This window comes from Astyanax mexicanus, chromosome 8 (assembly GCF_023375975.1).
Source record: "Astyanax mexicanus isolate ESR-SI-001 chromosome 8, AstMex3_surface, whole genome shotgun sequence".
NCBI lineage: Eukaryota > Metazoa > Chordata > Actinopteri > Characiformes > Acestrorhamphidae > Astyanax > Astyanax mexicanus.
The window spans coordinates 16088643-16108981 of record NC_064415.1 but is presented as its reverse complement, the minus strand read 5'-3'; the positions used below and the strand labels follow the sequence as shown (position 1 = coordinate 16108981).

The 20339-nt window shown below is 35.0% G+C and overlaps 2 protein-coding genes across 2 annotated transcripts in view; both read right to left on the bottom strand.

The window, feature by feature from the left end:
* LOC103037073 (UDP glucuronosyltransferase 5 family, polypeptide G1) overlaps nucleotides 1–20339 on the bottom strand; it is a 246053-nt gene that overhangs the window by 42441 nt on the left and 183273 nt on the right. The gene's annotated exons all lie outside the window — the stretch shown is intronic.
* LOC103036164 (placenta-specific gene 8 protein-like) lies at nucleotides 1421–9174 on the bottom strand. The gene is made up of 4 exons (XM_007250166.4): nucleotides 9089–9174; nucleotides 8861–8979; nucleotides 7774–7928; nucleotides 1421–2556 (listed from the first exon to the last, which is right to left on the bottom strand). Exons 2-4 carry the CDS (start codon nucleotides 8976–8978, stop codon nucleotides 2371–2373), a joined length of 459 nt encoding a protein of 152 aa, XP_007250228.2. The 5' UTR covers nucleotide 8979; nucleotides 9089–9174; the 3' UTR covers nucleotides 1421–2370.

The window sequence follows — 20339 nt, the reverse complement described above, 5'->3', positions numbered from 1 at the left end:
ATTAACATCCAGTACTCGTTTGATTTTGAAAAAAGTCAAGTTACAGTTTTGTTTACTTTCTAAAATTAGATTGCAAACATGGCAGCACCCTTGTTCCTTACTACTGTCTCTTAAAATGTGCCTTGTAATATGGTGCACTTTATAGTCTGTAAAATACGGTAAAACCAAACCTAAAAAAGTCAAATGTTTCTTGTGAGATTCTGTGGCTTAGCTGTTTAAACATATTGCATAGTTTAGTCTGAGAAAATGAAATGTGATCTCTCGTGCAGGCAAAAGGATTTTCATGTACCACAGAGTTTTACCACTTGTTTTCTTCTTCAGCTGATCTGGACAGACCAGTTATCTGTCAGCTTTCACTGACAAAAAACAGTGAAAAAATGCGTCAATCACTCATTGTTTCTCACTCACAAAGATGTAGTGGAAAATGATGAGTAAACTTTAGTTGGTACTCAGTCAAGAATGTGTAAGCTAACATGGTGGTTATTTTGTAATATGTAACATTAAACCAACTTACCAACCCTCAAATTATGAAACAAGACACTGCTTATTATAAGGCTGTCTTTTTGATGGCTTCCAATAAAAGAACAGTTTATTTAATTTAATAATCATTTCAAAGTCTCATTAGAAATGGACCACCCCTCTATCTGGGTACCATCCCCCACTGTCTTTGTGAAAGTATTAAAATGCCATAAGATGCCACTGGTAAAATGCCATAAGATCCTAAGAAAAATGTAGCTAATGGAAAATAGGTGTGATATGTCACCTTTAGATTAAATTTGATGTAAAACATTTTAGATTTGATGTGCGTATGGGTTCTTCAAGAGGTGCCAATTGTTAACTATGAAATTTTCAAACTTTTTCAGTCACTCATTCTTTCTTTAACTCTTTTATTTTTTGTCCCTTTGTTCACTCTCTTTTACTACCACTCTTTTATCCTCACTCCCTTTTTACTTAGTTTCTTACTCTTTCATTTTGTACTTACTCACTTTCTCACTTACTCCTCTACACTCTTTCATATTTCAATAATTTGCTGCTCTTTCACCCACTATATTGTAGTTCTAACTCTTTTTATTTCACTTGCGTACTTTCATAACTCTCTTTCTTATTTATTCTCTTCCACTCACTCACTCACTTTTACTCTCTATCTCTTTTTGTTAACTTGCTCATGTACTCTTTCACTCACTCTTTTACTCCCTATCTTTCCCTATGTCTCACTCACTCTTTTACTCCCTGTCTTTCCCTATGTCTGACTCACTCACTCACTCACTTACTCTCTTTTATTCTCTATCTCTTTTTGTTTACTTGCTCATGTACTCTTTCACTCACTCTTTTACTCCCTATATTTCCCTATGTCTCACTCACTCTTTTACTCCCTGTCTTTCCCTATGTCTCACTCACTCACTAATATTCACTCACTCACTCTTTTACTCCCTATCTTTCCCTATGTCTCTCTCACTCACTCACTCTTTTTTATTCTCTATCTCTTTTTGTTTACTTGCTCATGTACTCTTTCACTCACTCTTTTACTCCCTATCTTTCCCTGTCTCACTCACTCACTCACTCACTCTTTTACACTCTTTTACTCCCTATCTTTCCGTATGTGTCACTCACTCACTCACTCACTCACTCACTCACTCACTCTTTTACACTCTTTTACTCCCTATCTTTCCCTAGGTCTCACTCACTCACTCACTCACTCACTCACTCACTCACTCTTTTACTCCCTATCTTTCCCTATGTCTCACTCACTCACTCACTCACTCACTCACTCTTTTACTCCCTATCTTTCCCTATGTCTCACTCACTCACTCACTCACTCACTCTTTTACTCCCTATCTTTCCCTATGTCTCACTCACTCACTCACTCTTTTTCTATTTACATCTCTTTATCTCCCTCTTATTTTCTAAATAACACTTTAGTAAAGTGGACAAAGAAACAACAGAATTTGAGCTAATATTGCACTAATTTTAACTGATTTGAGAAAGTCACACATTTACAAATATTTTGTTACTAATGTAACAAAACTATGGAGTGAATTTAGTGGCAAAGGTTTTTTTATGCAAAAAATCAAATAAAGCCTACAATCAAAATGTTAAGAATCAAAAGAGAAAAAAATATAGCAAATACGTATTTAAATATACGTGTTTACTATTATTCTTTGCAGTTATTTGAAAATGATTTCAGTAGGTATTTTTCCAGTCTTTGCTTTCATTTTTGTGTTTTGACTGTGGATTTTATTTTTTAGCATAAAACTTTTGGCACAAAATTCACTTCATACAAAACACTCCCTCTCTTTGCACTGAAGATTGTCCCGGCTCTTGAAAGCAGCTGTTTGCTGCTGTAAAAGGTGCTTTTGTCCTCCATGTACTCTAAATGATGTGGACGTGATCCAGGTAGAGAAGAGGTGTGTTCCGGGTTTTTGATTTTAAAGAGAAAGGTGAGGAAGACTGTTTTTTGGACAGCGCGGCCGTCCTCTTCTTTATCTCTCTGGAGATCTGACACCAGGACAGAGGATAACAGCACCAGCCATAGAAACAATCACTGAACACATTGCCCTATGAGAGAGAGAGAGAGAGAGAGAGAGAGAGAGAGAGAGAAGCAGTGATCCATTATAATTTATGTAATATAAGTAATGTAGGTAATATAATGCCACTATCTGAGGAATAAATCTAAGTATGGGCCAAGAGGTATCAGTTCACCAACAAAACATTTATCTTAAGTAATAATAAAAGAGCGCCCTCTGCTGGGGCAACCAATCATTCCATTACCAGCGAACCTCTATTAACCCACAAATCAAATGTAAATTAGTGCTAAGACTGCTAAGAAACTGCTGGACTGTTCTCAGTAACTCTGTATTCTGTACACTGTCAAAAAACAAGGTAAAAAACGGTGCTGTTCAGACAAATTTTTGTTTATCAAAGTACAAACAGTGCGTATGTACCTTCAAAGGTACAACATGATTCTTCATGGTACAGTTGAGTCCATTAAAGTAGGTATAAAGATCTGCAAATGAGTGCAAAAATGCCCAATAACTAAAAGTACCGAAGATAAACCCTTGAGGGACACCGCCTGTTAGTGTTACTATTTTTCATGATAGTAGTCGATCTACAAAGGCCTTCACTCTGGTAACAGGGCAACTGTAATGTGTCTGTCTGTCACGCTCCCTTTTCCACACTGTCTCTCTCTCACACACACCACACACCTTTCTCCTCAGCTTTCTTCTTTCATGTTCCAAGGTCACAGCACATTGCACTGTGGCTTCATAACTCAGAGGCAATCAGTAAACCAGCACTGCACACACCACTGCCTCAGTAACATTCAAAGCACAGTCCTTCACCACTAACACTCATGCCGTAAAGATTAAAAGCAGATTGTAAAGATTAAAATGCGCATGACACAGAAAGAGCATTGAATTAACCTGGAACTCAACCGTAAAACCTACGTTACAGTGATCAGTGATGGTATAGTTACTTTAAAAAAGTAATCCGATTACTGATTACTCCTTTAAAAAGTAACTTAGTTACTTTATGGATTACTTGATTTTAAAAGTAACTAAGTTACTGTACAAGTTACTTTATTAGTTACTTTCAGCAGCTGCAGACACCACCTCCCGCCGCGGCGCCGCCTTAACATCAAAACTATAACCAGTTTTGCCAATACTCCCTTTACTGGAAAATGCATTTTTAACAGCAACAATGTATCTCTAGACATTTAAAGTTAAACTATTTCCTGAAAAAATAAGTTTTTTAATAAAAATAAAAGACCATTTCTCTTGAATTAACTTAATTTAAATAATTAACTTAAATTATTTTTTTTTATAAAAAATAAAATATGGTCTTTCTTGATTTCACTTAACATAAATACTTGTTTTTATAAAAAAGAAAAATAAAGAAAGTCTTTCTTGACCTGAAATATTTAACACTGTAAATCTTAAAAAAAGTATTTAAAAAAAGTAAAAGTATTTAATTTTGACAGCGTTCATTTAAAGCGTCAGAACTTTTCTTGTCTTTACGGTATACACGCTCGGCGGCACAAAATCTTCAAACGCTCTCCTCTGCCAATCAGATCTGTGCAGACCGCTGCCCTGGCTAGTGAATTGGGACGCGGTCGGGAAAAACCGCCTTTATAAAGAGATAGCCCGAGAACTGGCGGAAAAATGAGAACAGGCGGAAACTAAAGACACGCCGAGCGCGCGAGAGAGAGACAGGGGAGGATTGTAAAGGTGACGGGAAAGGGAGCGGTGTACGTGTGTCTGTGTGTGTCTGTGTGTGAGTGTGAGGTGGAGAGAGAGAGAGAGTAACGCACAGTGACTTGGATAAGTAACTTTAATCTGATTACTGGATTGGAAATAGTAACGCGTTAGGTTAAAGTCTATACATTCAAAAATAAGTAAAAAAAAAAAAAAAAACAGGCGCTTGGTAGCATTTTTCAGTTCCAGGAAAATACAACAGTTCTGCTTCCTTTTACATTTTAAATTATTATATTTTTGATCAGCCGTATGGCCTCTGGAGTAAAAGAGATCAGGGCATGTGGCTGTCAGATATAATTACTGTGTTATAAGATCTGAAAGAGGAACTGACAAAAACAGAGAAACAACACACCAAAACAGCCTAGAGTTCAAAGGGTTAAAGGAGAAATCCGGTGTTAAATGTACTTTTGGTGTAGTAAAATATAATAAAGAGTATTAAACTTTGTTTAAAACCCCACTTCCATTCTCCCACAGGTTTCTGAGATCCAGCAATTTAGTACAGTCCAAACAGGCTAGAATGGGTTTTAACGGGGCATATTTTGCACCTGCAGATACATTGCTTTTTACACTGTTATCCAGGCTCAAAGTAGCTCCACACCTCTTTGGTAGAGTCCGGAGAGCCCCTGACATTTAAAACGAGGCATTAAGAACTTTAAAAGTGCATAAGAAGTTTATTAAAACACTGTTTACAACCTGAAACATAACCTACACCTCTGAGTGTCGCCATCTTAAAGTAAAGTCATAAATCAGTAAAGTAACGAGCATGTAATGTTGCCAGATGTAGGTCACGCTGCTATGGGTTGTAAAAAGTGATTTACCTGCAGGGGCAAAATATGCCCCGTTAAAACCCACTCAGCCTGTTTGGACAAACTGCACAAAATTGCTATATCTCAGGAAATCTGCAAAAGAATAGAGGTGGGCTATTCAACAAAAGTTAGTACTCTTTATTGTATTTTACTACAGCAAAAGTCAATTTCACACCGGACTTCTCCTTTAAAAAGCCCCTTTTAAAAGTGTAATAAACTGTCTACGAAAAATCTACAGATAAAACATGAAAATCTGAAAAGTGTGAGCATGATCTGATGTAACTAACTGAAGTAATGCTGTGTGAGTAAGATTTTTTTTTATGTTTTATTTATGTATTGTTATCTATTAATGGGCCAAAGTGTCAGTAAATATGTTTTCATACTGAAAAACTGCAAACAAACAGAAGCATGTTTCAGCTGATTTCTTTTGGTTGGAATGAATTGTGGACTTTTGGTCCAGATTTGTAGTCTGAGGCACCTTTCACACATGCTGCTTTATGGTTGAGAACATTCTGAAAAGTTCTGTGTGAAAGTATCTAAAGCTCTAAACTTTAAACTTTTACCTTATTTGTATATAAACTCAGGTAATCAAATCTGGAACTTGAATCCAGCTGTGAGTTTTGTAACCACTAGAGATTAAGGGAACAGCTGATATAACTGATTGATTGTGTGGTGTTGCACCCATTAGGAATGGAATCTGGATTCAAGGTCCAGATTTCAAGACCTCTGGTATGAAGAATAAATAAGTCACTTAAAATGATTTACATCTGCTGCTGATGTGAATTATCCTCATGTTCATGCTTTAATTATTAATAATTTCCTCACTCTATAAGTCTCAGTGTTATTGTTGTAGTAGCTTGTAAACTCAGTTCAACACAGGCTATAATCAAGTATACGATCGAGTTTAACTGTTGCAACAGGGCTGTTGGATTACTTGGTGTGGAGCCACTGTTCTGTGTCTGTGTTTATAAAACGTCTTATTGCAATAAATCTAAAACCTGCAAACAAGAGACCTGCTGAGCTCTTCGAAATACTTACAAAGCAAAGCACCCAGAAGTGTGAAATACTATCCTGGGCCATCAGCCAACGCCAGCCACAGGGCAGCTTATCTCTGAACCCCCATCCCACATACTGCATCAACTCATGGAGGCGTTGAATGTGGAAAATTTTCAGTGTGTATGGTTATGGGTGCCGGGAGGTCTGTTATCAGCTCCTGGTCTCTAACTGTTGGAAAGTTTCTCAGAGAAACAGTTATGAGTCCTTAGTCTCTAAACACTGAGAAAAAATCCCAGCAGCTGAGACACTGGGTAAAGATACCAGATTATTTAAATGTGTGGAACTAGGTCTGATACTATAACTATGTTATCAGCTTATCGTACAATATATAGACCGTGTACGATTTATATATATATATATATACACACCTCTGGGAAAAATTAAGGGACCACTTCAGTTTATGAATCAGTTTCTCTGATTTTGCTATTTATAGGTATTTATAGTTTGAGTAAAATGAACATTATTGTTTTACTCTATAAACTACAGACAAAATTTCTCCCAAATTCCAAATAAAAATATTGTCATTTAGAGCATTTATTTGCAGAAAATGTTACTCAAAACTTTTAAAGCTTTAAAAAAAGCGTATTGCGGTTAATATACATGGATACCTTATTTTATTGTATGTTCCTCATCATGTATTTTTTTTTCAAATACCTGCACATGTCTTTTATTTGTTACATGTAAATGCTTGTATGTGTGCTTGTTTTTATGCCTTCTGTCTATGGCTGTGTTGTTAAGCGTTTGGAGTTTTCAGGAAAGGCTTTATATAAATAAAATATTATTATTATTATTATTATTATTATTATTATTATTATTATTATTATTAAAATGAAAAATGGCTGAAATAACAAAAAAGATGCAGAGCCTTCAAATAATGCAAATAATATATATATATATATATTATACATATTATAAAGGTTTGAGAGTTCAGAAATCAATTTTTGGTGTAAAAACCCTGGTTTTTAATCACAGTTTCAGGATCTAAATATTAAAAAATATAAAGCTTTTGCTCCCTAAAAGGGAGTAATTCATTATTATATACAGCTTTCTTAAGCATTGAAAGTTTCTAATGTGTAATAATGTTTTACTTAACCATGTAACACTGTTTATTACTGTCGTTATTTTATATATATATATATTAATGCATTTGGCTGCTTTGAGTTGCAAACACTGCTGGTATAGATGTGTCAGACTCTAGTCCCTGTAGAGAGAAACTGCAAACAAAATATAATTCAGTGTGAAATAGAGAGGTATGAATAAAGCCCTCCAGCACATTGAACTGTGGAGCAGTGAAACTTTGTTCTGTGGAATGATGATGATGCTTCATCCAATACTTTTGAGATGAGTCAGGGAGTTAGGGATGAGATGGGGTGCTGATCATCTAAAATCCTGACCTTGTTAAGACTCACTGTCACTGGATGCAGTCTAATCCAAATTAGAAAATAGAACTATTTTTAATACCTTATATTTTTAAAGAAAAAATAAATAAGCATTGTCCTAATAATTCTGTCTTAACAGGGTGTGAATATAGTGAGAATTATAAAGCTGTGTTTGTGTATTTATATTTATATAGATATAGATATATTTGCATGAGCATTGTAAAAAAGAAAGCAGGTAAACATGCAGCAGTGAGGACAAATACAATAGTGTGTGTGTGTTACCTTTATGCCATAGCGCTCTCTCACTGCTGCACGCATTGCGAGGGAGGCTGGAGGCACACAGCCCACACAGTCTAGCAGAGGCAAGCAAACACAGCCTCCTGCGGCCCTGCTCGTCTTACACGCAAATACAGGCAAACACCAGAGAGCAAAGCAACCTACACAAACACAAACACACACACACAAAAGATCACATTCTCATATTTCTGTTAGTGAACTGAACTGAATCTTTTTTGCTCAGAAGAAAATCTGAGCCACATTAAATCTAAAACATAAAAATAAATAGCAAAAAATAAACAACACCGAACATCTAAAGGGATGCAGCAATATAAAACTACGATTAGAATACATCTAGATCTGATTTGTCCATGTGCCTGTTCAATATCTGAAGGCAGATTTTGGCCATTTTGAACCCATTACAAAGCGGATGGGATGGATCATCTAATCTCCTCAGAGCCATGTTAATGATGTACTGCTATGAGAGTTGGGAAATGCTTGGATCAAGTTAGATCCAGTTATTTTCTTACTCATTTTTGTCATCATGTCCAGCATATCCTGCATATTCTGCACTGACAAATACCCGTCCACACACCTAGCACTGAATAGCATGGCACCACAACCTTTTTTAATACACACTTTATTTATATAAACTGAATAATTTCCTTAATAAATAGAGCCATTGCTTTGTTTTAGTGTATTTTGGTAGTATGTTGGAGTCAATAATAGTTCCCAAATGCTTACTTATACTCCTCCACAATCATATTACAAATGGTACTACAATAAAAAGTAACAGGTTGCAAGGGGCCCTCTTACAGAAATGTAATACCAATTGATACCTATTTTTTTTTCTATTCAAAAAAGTGATGCATTTAAAATACTAGTTTTTTTGTTAAGTTTGAGACATTAGTACCAATCATGAGTACCAACACAAATCTAAATACACTGCCATATATTAATGCACCAACTCACCATATAAGTACATTTTATTAGTTTAAGATAAGATGTTAGGATGTTAAAATTTTAGGTATGTTAAACCATACACATGTAAGGCCTCTAACTAAAGGATCAGTACACTACTCAGACTACTCACAGTCACCCATATCTCCATAGCATTCACACAGTCCAGTGCTCCACTGCTCCTCCTCAACTACTTGACCAGGCTGAGACCGTACCACTCTCAACAGCAGGGGTGGGCTTTCTCTGTCCATGCTGAAATATAGTGCAGAAACATTTATTCTACACTACACCAAATTAAATACAAAAATAAATAAAGCAACGTTTTGTTTTAAAGATACAGCTTAAAGATAATGATACATACCTTTTCAGGTGCTGAGGTCCTTTAAATCTTGATCACAGTATTGGCTTCTGTCAGTATGTATTAGTAATTGCTGGCTTATGCGTTCCCACTGATCATGTGATGTCTACAGTAAACACATTTCTAGCAAGTTAGCAGCCTTGGCGTTTGGCCTGAGATTCACTCGAAACGGGTTACAAGTGCTGAGATGGTCTTTTTATATTTACAGAAAAAACAGATACAAGTTACTAAGAACAATAAATTATATAAAAAATAGACTGATATGGACAATATGTATTGAGCTACACATAAAGAAGTAGTGTGAAATGCATGTGTAACACATCATGCTAATTCACTGACATATTCTTGCTATTAACGGAAAAATTGATTAATCACACATTTTCTTATTAAGCTTACGTTTTTAATAATGGATATTTAAATGTAAATAAGAATCAATGTTAGATTGTCAAAATAAAATTATATGTATATTACTGTTATCAATTGTTTTAAAGTTAACTGTATTAATCACAACAATATTTAGTGATTAATCATGATTAAAACATTTAAAATGCTTGTAATTCCTTGAATATTTTGGGAGGGGACAAAGTAATTCAGAGCTAGCTCCATATTCCATACATGCCAGCAACTGTGTTTGTGCTAGGGATGTGCCCTATTGTATTATACCCTGAAATATCGTGCCATATCAGCAAAAGAAAAATATACACTGTTCTCATTTCCCATTATATATAAACTACAGGCAGATTATATCTGTCCAGTATTATTTACTTTAATCCTGGATATATGAAGATATTTGGAGTGCATTATTAGTATCATGACATTTTGGATCAACCTTCTGTTACAAATCTAATAAAATTCTTATATTTTTTTAATATCTCAGTTAGGGGTGTTCCATATCATATCACAATTTAATTTTCATTTTGTTGCAGTGGTTTATACTTGAAATATTTTTAAAATTCAGTGTTAAGTCATATTGCCAAGAGTACTGTTATCAAGCAAACACCGTGAAATACCGTGATATTATTTTAGGGCCATATCGCCCACCCCTAGTGTGTGCGCACACAGCATAAATAAAAAAAATAAATTGCTAAAAAATGTAAATGAGTGAATTACAGTAGGAGGCTGTGGCTAAACTGGGTGATATAATTAAGAAAATTAAAGCGTTAAGTTTCCAGATTAATCATATATATTGCTACCTGTTAATTTCTGATAAAACCTTTTAAACTGAGATAAATCTCTTTTGATGTGAGACTTATTTTGCCTGGTAATGCCAGCAGTATGTAAAAGTTAAATGGTAGTGGTTGTATTTAGTCATTGCTTATATTACCACACTCTTCCCCACCATCACAGCGAGGAGAATAAGTAAATAGATCACAGTGAGAGCTAGACAGGCTAAAGTACAGCCTCCACCTCACAGGGTTACACAGATACACAGTGCAACAACTTATCTACCCTGAGAAAAGAGTGAGTCCATATCCCTCCATATACATGTTAAATTAGAAACTGTAACATTAATAGTATTTTGTTGTATGAAATGCAAAGCAGTAGGATTTCCCCTTCATACTCTTCACTGTGAGAATGTCAGTGATAACATCATGGGCCATGGAACTCTGCTGCTGATGTAACAGTTAGATAGACGGCAGTGAAGGAAATATAGACTGAGAGGACAGTGGCCTGTGGGAACATTCCTTGTTGGTCTGTTTGGGTCTAAATCTGGTCAAACTGCACAAAAGCTTCAGTGAGGTGTGTGAGATTAAACCAGAGATTAACCACAGCCCACACAACCACTAAACACCAACACAGATAAGCACAAAACACATCAGGTATTTACCATGCATTTAATCATAAAAACATCAGAATTACATTGTATATTCTTAAATTTAATGTTAAGATTTTAACAAAGTATGCTTTATAAAATATACACTTCAATTCAAAGCTCAAAAAATACAAACATATGTACAAAAAAGATTCATTACAATCAGGTGTCAGTAAACAAAAACAAAAACGTCTATATTTAAATGTTTTTCTCCTTTATTATTAAGAAATGCTGACATATTTGAGTTTAAGTTAGATGCAGAGGCACGTTACATTGCAGGTGGACAGAATATGTGTAACTATTAATAAAAAATACATAAATGTCAGTAAGAAAGCTCTGAAATTCAGTTGTGGCCTTTTAAAGTGGGGTGGAAACCTTGTAGAAAAGTCCACCTCCTTTCTTGGAACAGCGTTTCCCATATGAGCCTGAAGAGAAGAAGAAATATAGATACATAGCTGTAAAAATAACAACTGACCAAACTTTTAAATAGTAAAAAAGAATAGCAAATAATGTTAATATGTAATACCAAAAGAAACACCTTTTCAAGAACATACCATTTTGTATCTTCCAGCAAATACACGCCACATTTCCCACTGTACCATACAGAGAGAGAAAGAGAGAGAGAGAGAGAGAGAGAGTAAAAAAGAGATGAGAGCTCAGAATATTCAGCTACCTCCCAAAACTCTTAGTCAGTAAATGCTGTAGTCTGTGTGAACCTGTATCATACTGTAAAATATCTAGATTTTACTATAAGTTGCAACTATTGCCAATTTATAAGTGCTGTATTTGATAGATGATTTACATACATCTCTATAGACAAATATTGCCAACATAATGGCAAATGTAATATCAAAGAAGGAACACTGTTTTATCAATTTTGGACATGCCCTAAACTTCACAAATTTTGGAAGCGTGTCTTTGACCTCTCTTTTTTATTTGTCTTTGTGCTCCATTTGGAACATTTTTTAAAATGCTAAAATATGGCAATCAATTCTGGATCATATAGAGTAAGATATAACTGTGATGTCTCCACCTATTGTGCAGCTTTTTTTCCTTCAGTTCTGTGTAACCCTATTAAAAAATGCAATTTTAATTGTTGATTTTACTGCAAAGAATGTTGGTGTGTGCATGTGTCAGTTTTAAGTTGAAGGCTTTTACTATGCTCTTATAACTGTTTGTTACAACTGTTTGTTTTGTATTTTTCTTACTTTCGGTATTTGTATGTTTTTTTTTTTGTATGTGTATCATAACCTGTGTATAATTTTAACACATATTATGTCCTTGGGGTGTATTTGGAAAACCAAATACAAATATTTCTGAAAAAATAAAAGTACTTAAGTATCGAAAGTGAATGTAGCATTATTTGCTATGTGCTACAATACTTTTCTAGCAAGATTTTTTGATTAATTAAAACAATTACTCAAATGTAAAAAGAGCATAGTGTCACCCTTGGTTTACCAATCTTTAAACTTTTGGCATTAATTTATTTGATGCATATTTGACTTATTTGGACCTTAGTTAGACCAAGTTTGTTACAAGATGCTCATCAAACATGAACCTTGGTTGGTATGGTGGCTATAGGCTTCTTTGATTTAAACGTTACATTTTTATGCAGACATAAATCCTAATGCATAATGTAGTAGAGTAAAAAGTGAGGTATTTGAGTGTGAAATGTAGTATGGTTAAAGTAAAAGTCACTCAAAATAGAAATACTTCAGTACAGATACACAAATACACTACTTAAGGATAATAACAAATTACATTTCCTTTATTTCTATCCACAAATGAGTATAAAGCCTCACAGAATTAAGCTGTGAAGCATCATCATTCTACACTCCATATATAAACTGCATTGTCATAATGCCTCTGTCCACAAACATGTAATTAGACATGTAATTTATATTGCACATATTTCAGTAGGAACTGGAAAATTTCTGATATAAAAGGAAACTCACTGTTGCACTTCCAGTGTTTGACTTGAGACTTCATCAGACTTTTTCCAAAGCATGCTAATGGACATAGTGGGTGTGGAGTGAAAATCAGTTAAACAGTCACAAATTACAAGAATACAACATAAACATAACATTAAACTTTAGTTCTTAACTTATTATTACAAGAAACATGAGTTGGATAAACATCAGTTTATTTGAATACTTGTTTAACCTACAAAATGAATTAAGTACATAAATAAATAATATATAAGCATTGTTATAGCATGATTAAGCATGATGTCTAATGTTATAAGGTATGAGCTTTGACATAAACAGAATACTTACATGGGCAATTCCCAGGCTCATAGGGAAAGTTACCTGGCCTTCTTCGAGAGCATGCTAATGAATAGAAAAATTAATGTGTAAAAATCAGTTCACAATCAGTGTCTATGCTTTAAGAGTACTTTAGTACATGAAGATAAATACATACTGGATGTTCTTTATAACAGTCAATAAAATACTAGAATTATTTGGTTATGGTAAGGTACAGATTGGTCTCAGTGGATCTTAAAGCCACTAATTCATTAATTAGTCTGCTAAAGATGCTCTATATGATCAGCACCATATAGACAGAGTAGAATGGGCTAATTCAAAGCGTAATAATACTCTTATTACCTGAGTGGTTGCACAAAATGATGGCCAGAATGACGAAGGTAAAAATCATCAAGGAGAGCTTGGACATCTTTTCGCTGGTGTTGGTCCAACAACTGCAACTTCGCGTCTTCAATCTGTCTGTAGAGAAGGAGAGGTCTCGTTCCTACTTTTATCCCCTTGGCTTTGCTTCGATAATATGATAATGATCACCCTCCCTTCCACACTTCCCTTTTGAGGTCCCAAGAACAAGATGATATTTAATGAATTTATAATCTGGCCCAGGCAAATACGTCTCAACAGGTCCTTCACATACCTCTGGCCTGAATGGATGGTTGAGAATGGAGGTATTTACTGAGTAAATCTGTAAACATAATCACCACAGAGGAAAGAAAGAAAAAAAGATGCTTTGGATTAGATTGCAATCTGTGGCATCAAACCAACTGACTAGGGTTACGACATATTCATGAGAGTTCACCAAGGGTTGTTTCCTTTGTCGTCAATAAACCCAGTGAATGGTCATTCAGAATGCTTTGCTTTCTGCTGCAGTGTTCCTTGCAAATGTTTTAAGCTCACTCATGGCATTCCTGAGACGTGGCCTGGACTAGTTTAAGCGAATTATTTCTAGGAAAAACAGGATAGAACTTCTAAAAAAAATTGACCTTGATCACAGCATAGAATGCTTAAGGTGCAGCATGGTTGGAAAGAAATAAAGAGCACAATTATTGGCACTTGGTAAAAAAAATGTTGTTTATCACCTTCATCTCAAAAGGTACCCTAGAATAAAAACTGTATTATATTCATGTAGCTGAAGTGCTGTTTGGTACATGAAAGTGACATTAAGTGAGCCTCAAACACTTCTTTCTCTTTGTTGCACATTCTGTATAACCAAAACAGGGCTTTTGGAAACTAGGATGTGTTCAACATAATTGGTAAATGTGGTTGTCTTAGTCTTTATTCTCTAAGAGAATCTTTGCTACTATTGTGCTAACAGTGGTGAACAGCCTAATGGCTAACCATTTTTGGTTAGTAGAACCTTTTCCGAATGTTCTTAGTATGTCTTTATTTCATCTTTTAACTGGACTGGTAAAGTTGCTGCAATGTCACTAGTTTGGGGAATCTTACTTACTTAACGTTTTCATAATGTTTAATATAGTCTAACTGCAAACATTATGTGAGAAAAGTTCTTATATTGTTATGATGCAAATCGATACAGACTAACCTTCCTGAAATTCTGTTCATGTAGCTTGCCATCAGCTGCCAAAGCCCTGAGAGAGCACAATTGGCCTTGCTCTCTCTGGGTGGGTAGATGGCGCTCTCTCCCCACATCACTCCAGAGGGTGATGCTCGCAGCACAAGGCTTCTGTGAGCTGATGTATCGGAAAAGCAGTGTTGGGCACGTTACTTTGAAAAAGTAATTAGTTATAGTTACTCGTTACTTCTCCAAAAAAGTAACTGAGTTACTAACGGAGTTACTCCACTATGAAAGTAATTAGTTACCAGTAAAAGTAACTATCGCGTTACTTTTTATTATTCGCCCGTCAAAAAAAGGAAATCAATTATGCATTTACTATTAATATTAGAAAAATAACAAACGAAAATAAACCCAAAATGTTGACAAAAATATAATCTAACGAATTTCAAAAAAACAAAACGAAATTCTCCACAGAACCAAAGAAAATTACTAAAACTTGTAATACTGACAAAAACGGAAAAAAATGAAAAACGCGTCTGGGGATGAAATTAAACAAACCAAGCCACACTCAAAGGAAATATGTATATATAAACAAAACAAAATAATGGACAAAAACAACAATTTAATGCCCGTTAAAATGGTATTAATATAACAGCTTCACCAAAAGAGAATAGAGCTTAGATCGGGCGCAAAAAATCCGACTTGACCCAGCCGGAGCCCGTGCACGTTCTGCCCAAGCCTGAACCATGAACTGTCATTATGAGCCGGACCCGATCCGCCCCATAAACTGTCTGTTTTTGGGCTGATTGAATGAGCGAAATATAATCAGAATTATGTTAATTAACACTGTAACATAAAAGCATAGAACTATTATTTAATTTAAATGTTTTTTTAAGAACAGCTACACACAGCGCTGCAAGTCAAACGCGGAGGCGTTCACGTGTGCCCAGAGCTACGTGATTACATTTTTCATTATTATTATAGTTTAATTTTATTTTGTTTTTATTTTTTCTGTTCAGTAAGTTTTTAGGGCGGACTTGCTAGCGCGAGCGCTTTACACAAGAACTAAAGGACCACGAGGTGCCGTGCGCTCGGCACAACACCGCCCGCTGTACAACTCCGCTGTACAACAGCGCTTATAAATAAATTAAACACGAAAATTAGGGTATTCTATCTGTAATTTCAGTTCGTTTTAGTTAGTTTTATAAACACAAAATACAGTTCGAGATAGTTATGTTTTTTCCTTTTAATTACCTTTTTTATTAGATTCAGTTAACACAAATGTTTTTTCACTTTCAGTTTTTGCTATTTCGTTCACTGTAGTGAACAATAATAATTGGTTACTTAGCAACATTGTGATTATCACATCAGAGCTTTATATAAAATAAAAAAATAGGAGCTAATAGGAGCTTTCTCTAAAAGAGAAAGCAGCAGCACCACAAAAACCGGAGCAGCTAAAAAGAGTCCTTAATTCGTAACTTGGGCTGTCCACGGCAATCACTGAATTAATTAGAGCACGCAAATCGTCACAATTGTGCCTCACTTCACCACGCCAAACCACAGGCACAGCGGCCAGAAGCTCAAGTTCACCAGACAGAGGAGGGGTTAACCAGGGCAAAGCGAAGTAAAAAAAAAGTGCGGCTAAAGTAACGTGCAGTAACGGGGTGTCGGAAATGGTAACGCGTTATAGTTACAGTCAGAGTAATTAGTTAGATTACTCGTTACTGAAAAAAGTAACGGCGTTAGTAACGCCGTTAGTTTTAACGCCGTTACTCCCAACACTGCGGAAAAGAGTCGCTGTGCTTTTCTCTGAGCGCGCTGTGATGCTACTCAGCAATGCTGCATCAGCAGCAGTTCAAAAAGAAGCGGTGGCTGATTTCACATGTATCGGAGGAGGCATGTGCTAGTCTACACCCTCCTGGTGTTGGGGCATTACTAGTGATAATGGGAGTCCTAGTGAGTGGGTTGGTAATTGGCTGGGAAAACAATTAGAAATAAAATTAACTACATAAACCTGACCAGGCTAAAACCTGATCTGAGGAAAGTAGAGAGGGAGGATACGAAAGCAGTGAAGTAAGCTGGTATCTGTTCTTTACTAAAATTAACTTTACTGTCATTAGCTTTACTGTCTCTTAAGTTAGTCAACTACACAATAAACCAACAGGAAAGCAGCACATTAATCCAGAGCCTAAATTAAAGCCATGGTTGTATGTATGTAGGGTCATCAAATTATTCTCAAACACTATAAAAGCAAAATGTTTTATAAATGCATTTGACGGCAGCTTTAAACTGAAATAAACTGAAAATTTGTAAGAAGTCTAACATTCCACATTCCGTTTTTTTTTCAGAAACACAAATGTCACAAGCATTTAGTCTTTTTATTTTTATTTTATTTTTTACATTTATTTGTTTACAGAAACCATAGCAGGGCATCAAATCATGGTAGAGTCTTTATATAGAAAAGACTATTATACAGTCTTCATTCTTTCCACCAAATGACAATATAAAACACATCACCTGTAACCAGACAGTGGCAGGCTCATAAATGTTTGTCCACTATTAAAGGTCATGTTTCCCCACAAGGGACCACATGTAATGTATGACCAAATTTTGGGGGGTTTACCAAAAGGGATCTGAGTCATTTGTTCCTTAACTAATCTTGCTATATTATAATCAGTTTGCTCAACAGGTTTTAAAATGGCTACTGATAATCAGATTTTGTAATCAGAAGCTGTTTTGGATCATGCTGTTGTTGTAACCTTTAGCCATGATTTGATAGAGAGATCTAAAAGCTCTTGGTATTTAATGAAATCTATGATTTCATGTATCAGATATTTCTGGGACCCACCGCAGCATTTTGACGTTTTCCAGCTCAAGCCAGAAAAACAGAAAGCTCAGTTTTCCCCATGAAAATTCCAATCTAGTGATGTAGAACAGGCACCAGGTGTTTATTGAATGAGAGTGGAGGCTGTTTTTGCAAGATTTTACATATTTTTTGGCATAGAGGTGTCATCTACCTGTCCTTTAAAATGGTACAATCTTTAGTCTCTAAAATCACCCTCTATTCATTAGGTATTCACTAGGGCTGGCTATTGTTTCAAAAAATCTGATTGTAATAAAAAAATACAAAAACTACAATTATTATAATCTAATTCTCTTACTGTCACCATGCAAGACTCCATCCTTTTGGATCTTGTTGGAACAAACAGTGAGCATATTTGTGAAGTTTTATTAAGAACAAAAATCATTGCTTGTGCTTAAACTACAAATATTTTCCTATGCAAATTGCTTTATGCATTTTAGTTTTAAGAGTTATTTTTAAGAAATACCAGCATTACACTGACAAAATTAAATTACATTTTATTAGTGGTGTGAATCACTTCAAAATGTGTATTTTGGCGGGGCAGTGCTAATAGTGTAGTGTAGTTTACTTCTGGCAGACTAGAACCTTTTTTACTGTATTATAATATCTCAGGAGAGAGAGAGAGGGAGGGGGGAGGGCTTGTATGTGCCAGGGCATGTGTGTACCTCGCTTTGTGCATGCTGGCCACGTTTGGAACGTTTATGCGCATTTCATTCAAAGTATCGAAAAGACTGATTTTTTTTAGAACTTTCACGGCTCAGTTGTACCGAAACATTTCGGTCGGTGCCTTTTTGGTATTGAATTTCCATGCCCAGCCCTAGTAATCACAGCTTTAGTTCACATTTACATAATTTGGCTAATGACCTCATTTAAATCATGTCACACAGATAAGCAAATGTAATAATGAGATGTAATAGCCTATTAGGAGCACTATGGTTCCCCCTCCCCACTTTACTAACCTCTAGTTGTTTATGAGTACCAACTCTCCACCCAGGCTAGAACACCATGTTACACCAACACATATTTTGGCAAGTCTCCCAACACTTACTTCATTTGCCTACTTCTGTGACATGAGAACGGGACTGAACTGAACACAGATTGCTTGTATTAAATTGTAAACACAAACAGGGCTACATATTCGAACTACTGCACTTAAAGAAATTAGAATGTGAACGTTGGGTTTTACACAAGCAAGTATCAACCTCCAGAGACAAGAATAAACCTTATACCCTCAGCCTTTAAACTGTAAAATCTATGAATGTGTTTTTTAACCCGTGTGTGGTGTTCATAATTTTGTTACTCGTTTACTTTGTTACTTGTATTTAATTCAGCAAAATTAAGCAATTTTACATTAAAATGCTTTACACATGCTTGCTTCACCTAAATTGCAAGCAATATAAACAGCTTACATGGTTAATATTTGCCCTTTACCTTTCTTAGTTTAGTTTTTTAATAAAATGTAAAAGAAAATGAATTAAACTCAAGATATGAGTAGAAAATTTGTTTACTTTCAAATTTACAAATGAAGCAATGCTTATTAGCTCTTGGCCAAACATACTGTATGTAATATAAATGTGTAGGGGGGTGCAAAAAATGAGCCAATGCCAATGAGTTTGAGTTAGAAAAATATTTTTTTAGTATCATTTGATGAAAAATGAAAACGGGTCCCACAGACCCGAACACCACACAAGGTTTAAAAGAAATATCCTTATATGCACTCGCTAATCCAATCATAATCAGATTTCTGCAGTTAACTGATCATTCAAAAGATCATGTAAACAACATACTTAATAACAAGTAAAATAGAAGGCTTAGCATTCAGATTAAAAAATCTGATTAAGAGAGCTTTTATAAAGAGAGATTTTAGCTCAGCAATCGGATTTCTCAGCACAGTTTCTTTCACTTTTCTCAGTCTGACATAACTTCTCTCCATCATTGCAGCAGTATAGAGAATGATGTACTATTAGAAACCACAAAAGACTAGCACAAAAATTTCTCTGGAAATCAGTTAGTTTTGCTGAATTTGAGACTAAACAGTCTCTGTCATACAGGTAGTTGTATGACTCCCTTACATTATGACTTCCTCTTAATTTAAGGGAGTTTTTCCTTGTCATGGTTGTCACCACAATAATTGCCCTCTCTGTGGTGCTTACTCATAAGAGGTGTAGATTTTCTCTGTAAAGCTGCTTTGTGATCATTTTTTGTTGTAAAAGGCACTATATATATATAAAAAAATTGAGTACAGGGTAGGGTACTGTTCTGAGATTTGAGGTCCAAAATGTACTTTTTAGGATAACAAGTCTAATATACAAAGTAAGAAACAAATCTGAACATGACAGAAATATTAATAATAAAATTTGACCAAATGAATTAATTAAATTTTCATATATCCTAGTCTTATATGGTTGTAAGTGAGAAAACAATATATGGATTAACCATATTTAATGGCAGCAGTCTTTTTTAGTCCTTGATTTTTTTGTCAATAAAATATTTGTTTATGTACATTTCCTACATAATTAACTGTTACTTATTTTACTAAAATGTCTTTATTATATTTTTTGTCATTGATCTCATCTGATGTGTATTAGGTCTGTAAAGTACTATATAATAATAATAATTAATTGACTGACTGGTTGATATCCCTCAAATGCCATTATAAGGTCAAAAAAAGTTCTCATAGTGTTTTCTCTTGTCTTTAACTGAACTGACCCTAACTCTTGAGAGTGCTGAGTTGTTAAATATCTAGTTGAAACCTGAGAAGATAAGAGCTTAAGAGCATGGCTCACAGAAATGCTTAACTT